General features: G+C 52.3%; 1 protein-coding gene and 1 long non-coding RNA gene across 3 annotated transcripts in view; one reads left to right on the top strand and one right to left on the bottom strand.

The window, feature by feature from the left end:
* Positions 1-1,584: 1,584 nt before the first annotated feature.
* Haao (3-hydroxyanthranilate 3,4-dioxygenase) lies at positions 1,585-16,423 on the bottom strand. 2 transcript variants are annotated; one of them, XM_058573555.1, is made up of 11 exons: positions 16,239-16,423; positions 12,728-12,806; positions 11,547-11,645; positions 8,026-8,109; positions 7,583-7,689; positions 4,796-4,885; positions 4,471-4,514; positions 4,053-4,198; positions 2,361-2,433; positions 2,100-2,178; positions 1,585-1,999 (listed from the first exon to the last, which is right to left on the bottom strand). In XM_058573555.1, exons 1-11 carry the CDS (start codon positions 16,316-16,318, stop codon positions 1,921-1,923), a joined length of 960 nt encoding a protein of 319 aa, XP_058429538.1. In that variant the 5' UTR covers positions 16,319-16,423; the 3' UTR covers positions 1,585-1,920. The 2 variants fall into 2 exon arrangements, with proteins under 2 accessions (XP_058429538.1, XP_058429536.1); XM_058573553.1 differs by lacking the exon at positions 11,547-11,645 and having other exon boundaries at positions 16,239-16,411.
* Positions 15,689-17,711, top strand: part of LOC124079581 (uncharacterized) — a 29,988-nt gene continuing 27,965 nt past the window's right edge. Inside the window, exon 1 of the long non-coding RNA XR_006847399.2 lies at positions 15,689-16,161. This is a non-coding gene — a long non-coding RNA (uncharacterized LOC124079581). The remainder of the gene's footprint in view (positions 16,162-17,711) is intronic.

Genomic DNA, 17,711 nt, shown 5'->3' with positions numbered 1-17,711 from the left:
TCCAGGAAACAATAGAAATGTCAACCACCAAAACCTCTGTCCTCTACTTAGCTTCATCTCAGCCCCTTATTGGCAAATTTGTTGAAAGAGGAAGGAATTGTCTCCATGACTTCAAATCTCATGAATTCCTCAATTCCTTAAAGTGCTCTGTGGCTCCCCTTCTGCCCCTCCTGCAGCCTCTCCATCAAGTCACTAATGACCATCTGATTGTCAAGTCCAGTACTCTTCTTAGAGGGTGACATCTTAGCCATCCTCTCTGAGCCTCTTGAGCACTGGAAGCTGTGGTCGCACATGACTTTCCAGTCTTCGTGCACTAACACCTCTATTCTCAGAGCTACACCAACATTCCGAGATGACACAGATTTTTTTCAGGAAAACAATTTTGGACATAGTAGCAGTCACCTCTGCATCCCTTTCATTGTCTCCCTTCACTTTTTTATCACCCCAATACTTTCAGTGCATGCATACAACTCCATAACCAACATACAACAGAAGGGAACCCTGGATGTGCTACAGGGTCTTGCTAATTTGCCCAGGCTGGCCTTGAACTTGCAATTCTCCTGCCTCACGCTCCTGAGTAGGTGGGATTGCAGGAATGTACCATCTAACCCTGCTGCACTTTTTTTTTTTTGGTATGGGGGTCTGGGGACTTGTCTCCCAAACAGAACAACCTCAGTCCTTGAATCCCCTTGTCAACCCTCCCCCACCCAGCATTCACTGCAGAAAGGGATTGGCTTTGACCATAGTACAGTTCCTGTCTCCCATGTCCAGTCCTGTGTGAAGGTGAGACCCCAGGCTCCTGAAAACCTGAGACAACAGGAGGCTGTGATTCCAGGTTCCAGGGCCTGACAGCTTCTGCCCTGTGCCTTGTGCTGCCACGTTGGACAGGCCTCCGGTTCCCAGGTATGGTGGCAACCACTCTCCCACAGATCCTCCAGTTCTCACCGCTGCCCTGCGCTCCAGTCTGGGCAAGCTGAGGGTAGACGAGCTGCAACCACAAAAGGGGCATGGTGGAGAGACCAGCCTGAGGTCCGAGTGCAGACAGGCCTGTTCAGGAAGCACCGTCTGATTCCCAAACTTCCCCGGGCCTCATCTGTACCATTTGGGCGCTGCCACCTTGTTGGAGAGCCATGAGGAGAAAATGAAATAATAATTTATGTAAAAACTGCCAGGGGATTCCCTGGCACAGAGCTAATGTTAAAAAACAAAAAAAGTAGAAGGGCTAATTTTCATCATTTCCTATCTGGGATCCCCACTTCATGTACCTGGACTAAGACCCTCTTTCAGCTGCTGTGCCCTGACCCATGTCCTGGGATATTCCCTATTCTCTTCTTGGCTCCTGCAGGAGCAGGAGTAGTATATGTAAAATATATGGGAACAGAGGAAGAGGGAGAGAGATGACCTCAACTGTGGTAGGGGTCACACACAGTGAGGAATGTCCATCCACCAGCTGGAATACCCAGTGACAGACTCTACCATGTCCCTCGTCACCTGGTGCCCTGACACTACAGATGTAACAAGTCACTGGGGAGCACGTAGGGTGGGCCACTCATGATGCCTGTGTGTGTGGAGACCCCCAGGTGCTTGTTCTCCAGGAAGCCTTTATTAAGGTTCTTCTCAGTGGTGGGCAGTGGATCCGTGGGGACAGAGGGATGGGATGGCACACCACATGTTCAACCACAGGGGCTGATGGCTTTAGAGGGGAAGGGAGGTTACAGGGACCCTAGGAGCCTGGCATTCTGGGCTGGGAATGGCAGGAGGGTGAATGATGGCAATGTCCAGGGCTCAGCAGGGGGCACACTGAGGTGCTCAGCCAATGTGCATGGAGAATCTGTGGAGGTTGGGAGAGTCGTTTGGCAGGGGTGGCTCTCGGGATAGCATTCAGGCACATGGTGACTGCTTTGGGCCCACAGCAAGACGTCACCCCAAGCACTTCTTGCGGGAAGGGTCCTGAGTCACAGACAGGGCCACAGAGCTTTGCGCTCGCTCCCACACGTACCTGGGAGGGATAGATGGGCCGGGGTCAGGCAAAGCCAGACCCTGAGGATTCCAGGGAAAGGAAGGCAGACCCACAGTTTGGGATCCCCCCATTTACTCACGAGGTCCCAGCTGGCACCAGGAGGCTGTCATCTGGGGCCAGGCCCAAGTGCTCTTCCCCCAGTGTCACCACTGAGGAGCCTTCCTATGAAAGAAGAGCAGGAGAATCCAATAGAGGACGTCGGGCCTCAACATCTGTCTGAAAGTCCCCAAGTCTGCCTTGAAAGGAGACCTGAGAGCAGGGCCCTCCATGGGAGCACGAGCCCAGTAACAGCCTGATCCCCATGGACAGGAGGTGGTGCCACCCTCTCCCTGGGCCCCACTTGCCAGCTGCCACAGCCACAGATCCACGTCCTGTTCCAGGCCTCTACTCCTGCCTTGCCCATGGACGATTACCTGGTGGGAGGTGAAACAGATTTTTCTGCTGCTTCCTACCCCACTTGAGAGATGGCCTTGAACCTGACCCCCAGGCACCAGACCTAAGTGGGGCAGAGGTGGGGCCTAGACTAGCCGCATCCTGTGTGCGGGGCAGAAACCAGAACGTGGAGAAGAAGGCCTCCCTGCAGCCCACGTGTTCCTGGGCATCATGCAGGCCTGCCCCCCACAAACGCATCCGAGGTTCCTCTCAAGTTGCTCACCTGAGCATGCGCCAGGGCACACTAGGGACACACACCTCAGCTTCCTACAGGGTGCCCACCTCCCTTCCTCTGTGGGGTGTTATGAGTCTGGCCGAAGTTTGAAGAGGGATGAGGAGAGCCAGGCTGAGGGCTTTCCACCTGTGCTGGCCTGAAAGCCTGCAGCCTCTGTGCTCAGTGACTATTTGTTGGTGTAAACAGGTGAGATCAGGGTGTGAAAGTGGCAGATGCAGGCCAGCAGGCGGGTGCAGGGCCAGACACCACTGCTGCATGAGGGGGTGGGACGGGATTCGGGGTCCACCTTCTACTCTCATAACTCTGCCTAAGCTCCGGGCAGCTGTAGTACCAAGAAGAAGCAGGCCAGACCTCTAAGGGCAGGCCTGTGCCCAGTGAGCATGGCTTCCTGGGGGCACTAATCCTGCCCAAATGGGATGTGCCAGGGCAAACTGCAACACAAGGGAACCACCAGCCTGCAGGCAGCTCGCCCTGCTGCCCTCCTGATCAGTCCCCGCAAAGTACAGGGTGATCTTTTTGAAACACTACTCTGGTCTCCTGGTTCCTCTGCTTCAACGCTTGAAGCCCCATTGCCTCTAGGACAAGTTCTTCCACCTTGCCAGACCAGCAGACCCGCCGGGACTTGGGCCCTGCGTACTGCTTCACGGTCTACTGCCTGGCCCCCTGCCTCCCCTTCCCCACCCCAGCTCTCAACAACCTCAGCAGAGGTGCATGGTCAGCAACCAGGGCCAAAAAGGGCTTGTGCTCAGTGCTCCAGCCAAATCTGGAACTTGCTGTCCAGCTTGCAGTCCAGACTGGTTCAAGCCTTCATGCCTTTGCTTCTGTTTCTCTCTCATCTAGAACATCCTCTCCACCTCCCTTTCCAACCTTTGCAAATGCCTTTAAACCAGCTTTAAACTCAACTTGCCTATAACCTCCTCCAGGAAGCCTTTGTTGACTTCTCTCCCTATTGGAATTGTTCCTTTACCTCCTCTGGCTTCTTGTAGCTTCTCTATCAAATAATGTATCTCACTATTGTGGCAGTTGTGGATTAACTTGTCTGAGAACTTGGCTAGACCACACACTCTGTGAGGCAGTGACTCCATCCTGCTCTTCTGCCAAAGCCTGAGACAGAATAGGCACTCAATAAATGGTGAATGAAAGGTCAGCTGTGTTTGGCTCTTTCTCTGAGCGTGTCTACCCAATCCTTATCCCAAACAGATCTCCAGCTTCCAGGATGTGACTGACCAAAAGCTCAGAATTCCTAGCAGGAGGTAAGCTGCAGATGCTCAGGAAGTTGAAAGCAAAGAGAGATTGCTTGGGAGCATGAAGCCTCCAGCCATAGCAAAGCCCTTGCTCTCTGAGTGAGGGAGGAGGCAGCATTACCTGTGTCTCATAGGTGTCCCCAAACAGGTTGATGGATCTGCCTGCCTGCAGCTCCCTGCGGTGGCCATCCAGCCAAGCCTTCAGGGACACGGGCTCCATGATAGATCGTGTACTCAGAGGAAATGGTGGTTCCTTGAGCAGTTGGTCTGCATCCAAGGTGTGATTATGGTCAGTGTCCTCTGGGCTCAGCCTCCCCAGGCCCAGAGGCACAGATCCAGAGAGCTCAGCTCTCAATTGACCAGGCCCTGGATCCAACTCAATTACTAGTAGCCACGCGAGGGTACCATTCAGTGCCATCTCCCTCAGTACCTTGAGTACTGGGCAGAGTACCCAAAAAGAGACTCCTGGGATCTAGGGCCAAAACCCATCCTATTGTGGAAAGGGAGTGAGGGGGGAAGATGGTTGCCAGTGGCCTCACCAGGGATGGGTTTTCCTGTTCTGCACTGCTCGGAGTGGAAGAACCTGCAGGGACAACAGGGAGGAGAAAGGAATGGCGGGCATTCCTGCTTGAGTAGCCGGGGAGACACACACGCCATACACTGTTGGGTGCAGGAGCCCACACACACTTGTGGGGCCCTCACACACTTTCCCTCCCAGCTCTGTGGAGCAGTCTCTCCAGTGGCTCCCTCCAGCCCCAACCCCCCGCAGGAGGGGAGACTTTCTCCCTAATTCCCAGGCATGGTGGCACCAGGCCAGCAGATACTGATGTGCAGCCCCAGGACAGCGAGGGGCTGAGGGCTCACTCTTGGATGATGGGGGCCAACTGGGTGCCGAGATCCTTGCAGTAGAACCACTTCTCAAACAGGACATCCACGGTGTCCCCCACGTAGTACCTGCCAAAACAGAGGACAGGCAACCTGGCTCCCCATTTGGGCAGCCCCCCGGGCATCCATGCTCAGGCCTGCTTCTGCCTGTGGGCTCTGGGCCTGGCCCTACAGAGCTGGGGGCTGCCTGTTTTCCTGGGTCAGCGCAGCCTGTGGGCAGTGCTTATATACCTACCCCTGACCCTTCAGAAGCATCAGTGTGCCCAACCTAGAAAGCAAATAGAACCCCAAGACACAGGAAAGCTGAGCGACTTACAGTCAGACAGTTGACCTTAAATAAAAGCCAGGGACTTGACATTAAAATGCTACAAAAAAAAAAAAAAAGCCACTCCAAAGGCCTGAAAGGGCACTGAAGTTCCATTATGAAGCTTTTGGTGGCCAGCCCTATCCCAGGAGCTGGGTGGATGCAGCGTGTATCTGTGAACCATCTCCATGAGCAGGACCACCTAAGTCAGGCAGTCTTAAAAGCCTGGAGAGTATCTAATCCAGGTGTGTTTTTCCCAAAAAGGAAGCTGAGGCTGAGCCTGAATCCAGGGCTGGCTAGCTGCAGTGCTCAAGGTCAAGGTCCATAGAAACTTCAGTGTCTAGCATACAGAGATGTCCCCCAAATGAGGATTTCTTGTCTTCTCGGGGTCATGGCTGTCTTTGAGAACCACAGCAAATCTCTGAACCTCTTCTCCAGGGAAGGCGACATGCATGCATACACAGCCTTCAGTGGGTCCCTGCACCACCTCCCCCCACTCCCCTGCCCAGCTCATCTGTGCTAGGGGCTTCTGTCAATTGAATGCCCTAATCCCCAGGCCTAGTTCTTAGGCCAAGCCAGCTCTGCCTGCCCTTCAACTCCCACTGAAAAAAGAGAATCAGTCCTGCTGATGGAGGTGGTCTACAGACACGTGGCATCCACTCACCTGGCACCCTGAAACTCCTCTTGGGATGGAGCTGGGCACTAGAAAGCTTCATAATGGGACTGCAGTGCCCTCCAGGAATTGCCTTCAGAGTGACATTTTAATGTTGAGTCCCTGGCTTTTATTAAAGGTCAAAAGTAGCCAGATGAAATCCGATATTGAATTTGCTGTAAAATGTTATTGAGGACTCTGTCCTCTCCATCACTGAAGACTTCTTCTAAAAAGTCCCTTGGAGAATCTCCTTCTAGAATCTAAGGCCAGGTATCTGTCTGTCCAACATATTATACAGTAGATTATTATGAAGCTATTAATACTGTATTTTTTGAAAAGATTTAATAGAGAAATACTCATGAGTTTTTTTAAGTACAAAAACCAAAATTCAAACCCACTCAGGCAAGAAGACTGCAATGTTGTCAGGTACAGATATGCACAGAAAAAAGGTGGAAATCTAAGTGCTTCTAGATTTAATTGGGGATGACAAACACTCCCCCTTCCCCTTTGCTTTTGTCTGTTTTGTTTTCTTGAGAAATAATTCATATACCATAACATTAATCCTTTTCCTGAGACGTAATTTTATTTTTCATTTTGCATTCCTGCACTTTTCCAGATTTTGAGTGAATGTGTATGACTTAGGTAATTTGAAGGGAAAAAAAAAGGAAGCATTTTTAAAAAGTACCCATTAAAAGAGCCAGGCTAGGTGGCAAACACCTGCAATCTCAGATACGCAGTCTGAGGTCAGCCAGGGCAACTTTGTGAAGCCTTGTCTCAAAATGAAAAATAAAAAGGCTGGGAGTGTATCTCAGCGGTGGAGTGCCCCTGGGTTCAATACCCAGTACCGGAAAAAAAAAAAAAGGCCCATTTTAGCAATTATAGCAGAAGATGTGGGCCAAAATATCCTGACCCTAGTAACTTGATGAGAAAATTAGATTTTCTTAGTGAAAGGGCTGGGGTGTAGCTCAGTGGTAGAGCATGTACTTAGCATGTGTAAGACCTTAGGTTCCGTCTCTAGCACAAAGGGACAAACATTAATTTTAAAAAGTTTAACTTTTGGAAAAATCTTTGGTCCTCTTTGCTTCAGAGGCTTCCTCTTTTCAGAGGATAACAATTGGGCAACTGATTAGACCAAATGTGAATCACAGCTGTATAATCAGAGTACACAGCTGGGCCTGCATTCTTTCCTTGGTGTTGATCTTGGCCCTGCTTTCCCAGGGTCTAGAAGGTTAAGCTCTAGCAAGTTTCCCTTCCCTGTACCCAGTATGAAAGATAACAGTACCTACTCCCTAGAGTCATCTGGGGGACATTCAATGAATAAATACATACAAAGCTCCATCCCAGTGCCTGGCCCACAGCCGGGTGCTACCCAGCTATCTGTGCCTATTGTGGATTGGGGTGGCCCAGACTAGACCCTGGAAGCTGAGGTTGTGAGACGCAGCAGTGCTTGGGCTGCCCTGGGTAGAGGGTCCTCTTGGCTGTCCCCCACCTCCCTTTCTGCAGCGCCCCCCCCCCAGCTGACTCATGTAGGAAAACAGGTTCTGACTCCAGCCAGAGGGTCATCAGTCTGAATGGGCTCCTGGGTATGGGGCAGAGACAACATCCCCCATACCCATCACTGAACACCCTCACCCTCCCAGTTAGCCAGCAAATAAAGAACTCTATTGCATCTGGCAGCCAACCCCTCTACCCTCTTAGTGACCAGGAAGTGCTTTCTTGAGTCAACCTGGGATTCCTTCTGTGCAGTATTGAGCTGCACCCCTCTGCTACTAGCCTGCTGTTTGCCCCAGGCCCCAACAGGGGCATTTACCTGAGCCCATCTAGCTCGGTTTCCAGCCGTCTCCGCTCAATCACCAGCCCCATGGTGTTGGCAAACCTCTGCGGGGAGTGGGGCACCCCAGCAGGCAGGAGGAATATCTGTAGTGGTGGAGACCAGGTGCCCAGCAAGGCTGCCATCCCTCACGGAGACATCAGCTCCTGCAGCTTCCCAGGCATCCCAGCTCACCCGCAGGGCACAGGGGACATTGCCATCCATGCTAGGCCCTGCTCTCTGCCAGGCCTGCCCAGGGAACCAAGCGGGGAATGTCCGGCTGTGCTAGCACTTGGTGGCCCAGAGGAGGGAGTGCCCAGGGACCAGGCAGGGGCAGGAAAGTGTGAGGAGGACAGTGCCTCAGCCAAGGCTAGGGCGAGTGGCCAGGATGGGCTCCTGTTCTGGCGCCCTTTGCCACCCCATCTGCTGGGGTCCAGCCTCACCTCTCCCTGCCGAATGACCACATCCCGGTGCTTTCCCCGCTCCAGGACTCGGAGAACCATGTCTCCTTCCAGCTGATAAAACACCTGTGGAACAGCAAAGAGCCTGGGACGCCCTGCTCCCTCCTCCAGGTCCTTGGTCACTGCCCAGGCCCCGAGTTCTGACTAGAAAACCCGAGAAACTTCCCAAAGACCTTAGGTTTATGAGCAACTCCATCACTTCTGTCTTCCCTGACTCAGGCCATTGGCAGCAGCAGGGGACACACATCTTACATCGCGAACGCGCAAGTGATGATCAAAATAACCCAGGATGCAACAGCAGGTGTCTGGCTGGGGGCAGGAGGCTGGACAAGAGCCTCCTTGGAGACAGCCAGGTAAGAAGAACCACCCTTTCACAGGGGCCAGGGGTTGTGCCAAGCTCTTTCATGTACATTATCAGAAATCTTTACAACTTCCAAGGGCATTGTTAGCCTGTTCTGCAAAGGGGGAAAAAAGAAAGGAAGGAAAAAGAAAACTGAGGCTCAGAGCACAAAGCAACTTGCCCAAGGGCACACAGCTAGATAGTCCCGAAGCTGCCTTTGGGACTGGAGCCTGTGCACGGTGCTGGGCCTGGGCTGGTCCTTCCGGCCAGTGTGATGCTCAGGCATTGGGAGCTGTGGAGGTCAGCAGCCTAGGGCGGGGACTGTGCTCTTTCTGGGAGGCTCCTACCACATTTCCTTATTCTATCCTAAGACCCAATTAACATGCTTACTGAGATGGAAGCGAAGCGTGGAGGAGAAGGAGGAGGAGGAAGAGGAGGAGGAGGAGGAGGAAGAGGAGGAGGAGGAGGAAGAGGAGGAGGAGGAAGAGGAGGAGGAGGAGGAGGATTCGATCCCTCTCTACAGTTTATACATTGCTTGCACAGGTGTTAAAAGCCCCAGCCAAATAGTTGAAGGACTTTTAATAATAATAATAATAATAATTAATAATAATAGTGGTAATTATCATGTAAGGAATTAATGGAGATAAAGGCTGCAGTCACAACATCTACTAAGAGAAACCCAGCTGAACAAATTAAGAAATGAAGAAGCTAGAGAAATGTGGCCCCTAAGCCTGCTGCAGGGTACATGTGGACACAAGGCCACCATGAAGGGCATCATGGCATAGGGCATGAAGAATCTTCACAGTCCACACTGGTATAGAACCTTCCATGCTAAAACTGGACATGTCCTAGGTCACACAGGTCACCTACATCTTTGCCCTGGAAATAGCATCTTAGAAATGTGGCCTCAGTAATCAACGGCCCTTAGTCTGCTAGGCCTCTGTGTGCTCTCAGTCAGTTCAGTTAACCTCTCTGTGCCTCTGTTTCCTCTTCTACAGCATGAGTAGTATCTGCTCAGAAGGCTGCTGTAAAGCCTACACTCAACACAGGGTGAGCACTCAATATACCTCTAATTGTTAACATCAGCAGTTGTCGGAATTGCAAAAACAATGCCAATAATAATAGAAGAAATATAAGCATTTGATGATATATTCAAAATATGGAACACTATGCAACCATTAAAAATAGGCTTTTGAATAACAATAAAAATGGCAAAATGTGCTGGGCATGATGGTGCATGCCTGTAATCCCAGCAACTCTAGAGGATGAGGCAGGAGTATTAGAAGTGAAAGGCCAGCCTCAGTGACTTAGAAAGACCCTGTCCCTCCACCCCCCCCCCCAAAAAAAAAAGTACTGGGTGTGTAGTTCAGTGGTAAAGCACCTTGGGTTCAATCCATAGTACAATTTAAAAAAAGAGGGGAAATGTTAAATTTACAATTTTTTTTACACTGTTGAGGATTGAACCCCCCAGAAAACATATTTATTATGTCTTCTACAATAAACAATATTATGTTCATTATTTAAAATAACCCATAACATGTAATCCCAGAAACTCAGGAGGCTGAGGCAGGAGGATCATAAGTTCAAGGCCAGTCTGGGCAATTTAGAGAGGCCCTCAGCAATTTAGTAAGGCCCTGTCTCCAAATAAAAAAATAAAGGGCTCACCCACAGGGAACAGGGGACATTGCCATCCATGCTAGGCCTCAGTGATTAAAGGCCCTTGGGTTCAATTCCTGATACCAAAAATAAATAAATAAATAATAAACATTTTAAAAGGGGTGCTGGAGATGTAGCTCTGTGGCAGAGCTCCCTTGGGTTTAATCCCCAGTTCTGCAAAATAAATAAATAAATAAAATAAGAACAAATAAATAAAACCACCTATAAACATTACCGAATACAAATGAGACAAAAACTACTTCTCGGGAGCAATTCAGCATGTCCCATCCCCTCCCCAAGCTGAGGGAAAACCCATGTATGCATATGTCTCAGGAAGGGAGGAGGGACCCTGGAGTTCTGAGGAGAGGGCCTAGTCTTCAGGTCCCCAAAACATCTGGAAAGGTGGGAGGAGAGTCTGGGGTGATGTCTGGGTCAGATCCAAACCATTTCCGGGCAGGCTGCAGGGCATTAGCCACCACTGAACAAAACAAGAAGGCAGTGGGGTTCTCCTCAGCCTTGTCCCCTACCCAGGGGCCTGTCCTGTGTTGGGGGCAGGTCTGGCCGGGAGCAGCAAGCCAATCACTGACAGCAGAAAATCTCAAATGGCTGTAGGCAGTCCCAAAGGAATTCTGCTGATTTGTAAGAAAATGATGTTGGGGAGGGAAGGGGCATGGAGTTAGCCGGAAGAGTGAGCCCCGCCGGCTCAGGAGACTTAGACAGAGCCTGGCTTCACGGCCTGGAAAGGCCTTACAAGGTGGCAGGACAGTGAGCAGGCGAGGTGAGGACCCAGCCTGTTAAGCTGGTGAATCCTTTCACCTTTGTCCCACATGCTGCACGGGAAGCCTCAGAGGACATGCGATGCACTTGTCCAAGATCACACAGTTATAAGAGGTTCTTCTTCCTTCTCGCACTTGCCTGCCCTAAGGAAAGGAGTGGGGAAGTGGAGCAGGAGTGCGGGGACGTACTGGGGAGTTTGGGTTTCTGAAGGCAGCCCTGGCCACTTGGAGTACTGCAGAGGTCAGAACTCACCAAGGAGGGAAATCTGGCTCAGTCAGTAAGAGACGTGATTTGAACCCAGGCCTGAATGATTCTTCCAGCTCTAGCTGGGTAAGGACAGGCAGGGATAGAGAGGACACGGATGCTCAGTCCCGAGGCCACCAGCAGCCTGTGGCAGATGCTGTACCTTGCCCTTCTACCAAAGTGTGTGGGGGGGGGCATGTCATCACAAACCCATCTCCAGTCAGACTCCTCCCTGACACCTGAATGTCCCTCCAGAGTAAGGACACATGTGCAGGCCGGCACTGCTCATCTCTCAGCGCCAGCTGGGTCAGGGCATGGCTGACCCAGGTCCTCAGTGGACACCCATGTGATGCTTGGAGAAACCATGAGATGGGTCTGGGGCATGGGTGGCAGAGGATAAAAAGGGAAGGAGGGAGACAGACCAGTAGACACAAGGGGTGGGCGCTGGTATCAGAGCTAACAGGTGAGTGGAAGCTGCTGTCCTTACCCATGAGACTGCTTCAGGCAGGCAGGACACCAGCCTTGCCTCCCCCACCGTGGCCACTCCTGATCTATCCCCTCCTCCTCTCTGTAGGTTTGAATTTTCCTGTTGATTTTTTCCAAAGAGGAAAAGGGTCTCTGGGGAGGTGTGTCTGTGAGAAGGGTGGGCCCAGAGAGGGCAAGGCCCTTGGAAATGTGAGGGATGGGCTGATTCTGCTCCGCCCTTGTGTACACACTAGGTGCTCACCAAATGTTTGCTGACTGAGCAATGCTCCAGGGCTCACTGGAGTCCTGGACTGTAGGAAGACACGAGCAGTGGGGTGGAGGGCCGTGACCAAGCTAGACTTTGCATCTCAGACCCTAGAATCAGGCTTGCCTCCAGATTGCTGGAGGGCTCTATATGGATCCTTTCCCACTGGAGTCTCTGGTGGTTAGGATCCTGTCCGTGTCTCTCTCTCCTTACGAGGGCTTTCCCTCTCTGTTAATTTTACTTTTGTTTATGTACTTTGGGATAGGCAGCAGAGAAACAGTTAAAAAATCAAGGTACAAAGGGTATTTAGTGCAACCCCTGCCCCGGTCACATACCTCCTAACTGATGTGTCTTGCACTTTCTAAGTAAGGAGGGGCCACCCAGTCCCACCCATTCCTCAGCCCCCATCCTTGCCCTTCTTCCTTCAGTCCCCTCCCCATCTCCCCACCACCATCCACCACCCACCCCCAGCCCACTCCCACTTCATATAGCTAGATTTCCCCCCCTCGCTCTAGGAGAGGGAGAACCTGGCTCCAGGGATGGGAAGGGAAAACTAGGTTCCCTCCTGTGCTTGGGTCTCATTTTAGAGGCCAACTGTATATACTCAGGTTTGGGGCAGTGGACCGGGCATCCCACCTGGAGCATGGACAGCTAGTGTGTCAGGGACCGGATGCCCCACAGTGAGAGCCTGTCCTACCCACAGGGCTGGGCTATTTCCTAGGGCTCTTCCTGCTGAGTCCCCCTTGGCTCCACCTCAAGGAGGGGGCTGCCCAAGGTGGCAACTTTGAGGTGGCAGGTTTCCCCTGCGATTTCAGAGTGTCCCTTAACAGTCATGCCTCCCCTCCTCAGTCCACAGCTCTGGCCCTGATCAGGAAGTACCTGCTCCCCCAGGGGCTGATGTTCCTTGCCTGGACTGGGATGGGGCAGTCATAACCTACCTCCTCGCCCTCCTCGATGTGATAGTCCTTCCTGATGTTGGGGCCCCCGACGAACATGATTTTGAGCTGCTCCTGGTGCCTGCAAAGGAGTGGTGGGGGAGGTCATGGACCAGGTCCTGGGAGGGAGGGGGCTGTGGTAGGGGGAAGGGGGCCTGGAACACTTAGGAAAAGGAACAGATCCTTGTTCCCACTCTCATCTCAGCCTGTGTCCATGTGCATCTAAGTGCCTGTGTGTCTGTGATTGAGTGTGTCCCTCTGTGACACACACAGAGGGGCAGCATAGCAGTGGCTCTGTCGCTTCATCACCTAGCCTCCCGGGGCAGTGCTCAGGATCTCCAATCACAAGAGAGCACACTAGAGCCCCATGTCTGACTGTGGGACCCTCCGTTTCCCAATGGCTAGAGGCCTGACTCAGGAGACTGTGACATCTAGCAGGAGCTCAGACAGCACTGAGTCAGAGTGACATGCGTTTAAAAACAGGAGCTGGAGCCAGCCTCTGGGCATCCAATGGCTCTACATGCACTCTTGGGCAATGCTACCTAACCTCTCTGGGCCTCAGATTTGTCATCTGTAAAATGGAGAGCTAGCTCTTGCATCAAGTTTCAATGGATTACACAAATTCATTTTTAGAAGTTCTCAGAACACAGTGCCTGCCATATAATAAGCACTATTTAAGTGTTTGATAAAATAAGCTAGTGTGACCAACTCATTTGATAGCTGACTGTTCAAACTTGCTAAAGCTCAGAGAGGGTCATGCAGCCAGGGAATGACAGAACCTGAGCTCAGACCTGGGCTCCCTGACTCCCAGGCTGGTGCCCTGACCCTGGTGTACACTGTCAGCTGTTTGGAACTTGACAGGATGCCCAAGCTCCTCATCCTATCTACTATTGGTGTGGTGTCACCTTTTATGGGACTCTGTACCTCCTGACAGCAACACACCCATCTTCCATTCTAGGGTTTATTCTGCAGAGATTAAAATAAGCAGTGGGCTGTGCATGGGTAGGGGCCCGGGGTCTTAAGTAGCCAAGCGACAGAGGGCTGGGGCAAGGGCTTTCCCTGGGAATGAGAAGGTGCGGAATCCAGGTGCAGGAACCATTTTTGCTACTTCAGATCTCTGCAGTAGAGGCTGACTGTAGCCACGATGAGGTTTGATGGCAATGGAGGGGTTGGGGGCAGGTGAACCCCCAATACTAGACTGGAAGTCTTTGACTAGTGTCTTCTCCTGCAGATTGTTTTCCAGCCCACGAAGGGGGGGCTCCTTTATGGGAGGCAGGTATTAATAACCAAGAACATATATCCATCATGCCCCAAATGAAAAGATGGATGAGGTTACTGGGCAGGAGGAGGCTGGCACGGGGTAGTTCTGAGCTTAAAGAACTTAAAGCTGCTTGGAGGAGAGGAGAGAAGCGCTGAGGTGCCTAGAGAAGGGAGCAGTCAGCTGAGTACAGAGACCCAAGAAAGGAAGCGCTGGGGGTCTTGGTGGGTGTAGGTGGTCTTGGGGAGTGACTTGAGAAGGCTGGATCAGGAGGGGGTCTAGCTAAGGCAAGGCGTTTGGTGTTGGCTTAAGGATGCCGGGGAGCCTCAGAAAGTATTTTTTTAATCAACTTTATTGAGATATAATTTAGGTACACACTGAAAGTTCTTGAACAAATCCATTCCAGAACTGTTTCAACCCATTGATCAGAATGCAGATTACGTCCCTCCAGCAGCTTCTTGCCTTGCTGAGGGTGTTATAGGTTGAACTTGTCCCCCCTAAATTCATATGTTGAAGTCCTAACCTCCCAGGACCTAAGAATATGACCCTATTTGGAAATAAGGGCATTGCAGATGTTATAAGTTAACATCTGGGTAGGGTGGGTTAGAGTTGTTTGCAAACAGGAAATATGGACGTAGACACATAGGGAAAGTGCCTGTGAAGATGAAGGCAGAGATTGGGGTGATGCAGCACGAGCCAAGGGAGACCAGCAATGCCAGGAAAGCCGCAGAAGCTAGTGGGGAGGTGTGGCATAGACTCAATGCCAGCCCTAGCAAACTAAAACAGGGGGAAGGCACAGTCCTCACTCTGACCTTTGGCTACCGCCATCGGAATGTCAGCTCTACAAGGAAGGCACTTTTGTCAATGTGTTTCCTTCTGTATCCCCAGAGTCTAGGCCAGCCTGGCAGGTAGTAGGTGCTCAGTGAACATCTGATGAGTGAATAAAGAGAGGGAGTGTGTTTGTGATGATGGTTAGCACCAGGGCAGCGCTGGAGGATATTGGGGGAGGCCTTAGAGGCAGGGCAGCCAGTACTGCCCAGGGTGGAGGTGGCCAGGGAGAAATCAGAGCAATGTCTGGGCGGTAGTTGAGCAGATGGGTGTGAGATGCTTTGAGGGAGAAAAACTGGGGGACTGAGAATGAGAGACTGTGAATAGGGAGAAGTGGAGGAAAGGGACAGAGACGATAAAGATGTGGGTTGAGAGGACAATAGTGGCAGAAAAGAGTCGTGTTTGGGGAAATGCTGACTGTTAGCCATGGTGGTATTGCACACTGACCAAGAGAATATGTGCACTTTGGAGTCTGGGCTTGAGTCTGGACTCTGTCCAGCACTAGCTCTATGACATTAGGAAAGTTCTGTTAAATCCCACCTCATGGACTGTGTGAACTAAATGAGATGATGCCAGAATGCTTGGCATGGTCTCTGGCCTGTCACAACATCAGTGATTGTTGCCCTGTGGGTTGAAGTACCGTGCCAGAGGAGTTGTCTTGCAAGAACAGCAAATATGGGGAATGTGAGCCTGGTCTGGGGGTCACAGGAGGCCCAGCAATGGAACTGAAGGAAGGGGAGGGAGGTGATCACAGGGAGGGCCTGAGAGATCTGTGAGAGAAAGATGGCAGTGACCAGTTCAGCCCTGTTGGGTGTTGCAGGCAGAGGTGGCCTTGGGAGGGCCGTGTGTGTGTGTGTGTGTGTGTGTGTGTGTGTGTGTGTACACCTGCAAAGAGGGGCTCTGGAAAGAACAATAAATCAAGATCTCTCCAAAGGGGCTGATCCTCTAACCTCCCCCTTTGCCTGTAGGTTAGCCTGTGTGTGTCACCTGTCCTCAGACCTAGGTTCTATTCTCATTCTGGGGCACTGAAAACCATTCTCCCCAAATTTCAAAGTTTCCCAAAGTCCACTGGAGTCCTTGGGGGAACTTGAGAGAATCCCTGGGGGCTGGAGAGCTCTTTGCCAGCTCTGGAAGGAGGAGCATCTTGTCATCTCATCCCCTACTGCCTCAGAAGCACCCTGGCCATAGGCAGAAGTCAAAGTCACAGCCCTTACTATGCAGTTACCAGAAAGAGGAACAGATAGAGGTGGTGGAACCCGGAACAGCAGGTCCTCACCCTCCCAGAAGGAGCCAAGAGAATGACAGCCTCTTTCTGCAGGCTTCTGGGTCAAGGAACTGGACCTGGAAGGCGGTACCGGTCGGGGGTGGGCTGGTTAGATGGAGGAGATGGCGAGGACAGAGGGGGCGGATACAGGAGCTCAGACTCACATGAGCTTGTTGCAGACTGGGGGTTGGAAGGAGGCCCTGTTGTCCTCCACCCAAGTCTTCACTCTTACGCGGCGCTCCATGGCCACCGGGTCTGATCGCCTCCTCCCCGAGTGTCCTCTGGCCGGTGGGGCCGTCGGAGGGACGCGGCTCTCCCGGGCTCGTGGGTTGGCCGCCTAGTTAGTCAACATCCCGGAGGTCAAAGGGCGGAGCAACCCCCTACCTCCCCCCCCCCCCGCTGTGGCGGGCGGACTTGGGTGTGAGCCCGCCTGCCCTGCGCACCGCCCCCTGCGCTTGCCCTTAGGTCTCGGTGCACGCGGTGGGGGAAGAAAGGGCGACCCTGCTTCTAGGCAGAACAGGGATCAGTCCCCGGATCCGAACCTCCCGACCAACCCAGCGTCCTGGGGGCGCCTGGCACACCCGCGCCAGAAATGGGAGTCTGCTGCCCTCCTAAGACGCAGGATCCAGACTCTTCCTGGCATTTGTCCCTAGATTTCCGTCTGATTCCTAGGAAGGCTCCAAAGATACTGTAGGGGGAGAGTTCGAAAATCCGAGAGTCAGCACGTGGTGTTGATACTGGATTTAAGACTCAGTTTTCTTGGGGCTGGGGATGTGGCTCAAGCGGTAGCGCGCTCGCCTGTCATGCGTGCGGCCCGGGTTCGATCCTCAGCACCACATACAAACAAAGATGTTGTGTCCACCGAGAACTAAAAAAATAAATAAATAAAAAAAAAAAAAAAAAAAAGACTCAGTTTTCTTATCTGGAAAATGGCAATGACTGCACAGCCACTGGAGCTGAGGTGCGCATAGAACGAAAAGATGCCCCGATTAACGCCAGTACCCTATGTCCTCACGAGGACAGAGCTTGGCCGCGGTCCCCAGATGTTCTATTGCATAGTAAAAGGCTGGCTCGACTGTGCCCTAGGCTCTGCGAGGCAAACCGAGGCAGACGCAAAGCGTCAGGAGCCCGGGTGGAGAGCAAGCGCCGCGAGGCTGTGGTCCTCTCCCTGCATCGCAGGTGGAGGCAGACCCGAGGGGGGACACTGTCCTCAGCGCCAGCGTCGTAGTGGGCACGGGCCAGTTGCCCTCCATCGTTTTGAGCTCTTTGCATATCTTAAGTCACAGGGTCCTGGGTGTCCTAGCCTTTCGGTACGGAGGTAGGGTGGGCAGCCAAGTCTGTGCTAACGATGACAGCGCCTGCCAGAGCCTCTGTCACGGTGGTCCTGGGACGGAAGACCTAGGCCTGGGTGTCGGGGTATGGAGTAGAGGACGGTGGCGAGGGGGTACGGAGGAGGGGGAAGGCAAATGCTACTACCTGCCTTCCTCTGTTTTCAGGACTCAGAATGCTCAGGAAAATCGGAGGAGGGTGGAGCGGGGGAAGTGATAGGTGGGGGACATGGAAAATGGCTCAGGCCTCTGACACCAAGAATGCAGATTGCAGAGTTGAAGTAATTTTAACTCCTCCAGCTCCAGCTC

This window comes from Marmota monax, unplaced genomic scaffold, assembly GCF_021218885.2.
Source record: "Marmota monax isolate L192 unplaced genomic scaffold, Marmota_monax_Labrador192_F-V1.1 WCK01_AAM20220418_F8-fsc00015, whole genome shotgun sequence".
Classification (NCBI taxonomy): Eukaryota; Metazoa; Chordata; class Mammalia; order Rodentia; family Sciuridae; genus Marmota; species Marmota monax.
This window is presented reverse-complemented; position numbering and strand designations above follow the sequence as displayed.

What these genes read in the sequence shown, in the direction of transcription:
- Haao (XM_058573555.1), bottom strand. Translation starts at nt 16,318, where the DNA reads ATGGAGCGCCGCGTAAGAGTGAAGACTTGGGTGGAGGACAACAGGGCC. An exon ending in ACATCGAGGAGGGCGAGGAG is followed by an intron (nt 11,646 to 12,727) that starts GTAGGTTATGAC and finishes AAAAATCAACAG; the next exon opens with GAAAATTCAAACCTACAGAG. An exon ending in AACAGGAAAACCCATCCCTG is followed by an intron (nt 4,199 to 4,470) that starts GTGAGGCCACTG and finishes CCTTGGATGCAG; the next exon opens with ACCAACTGCTCAAGGAACCA.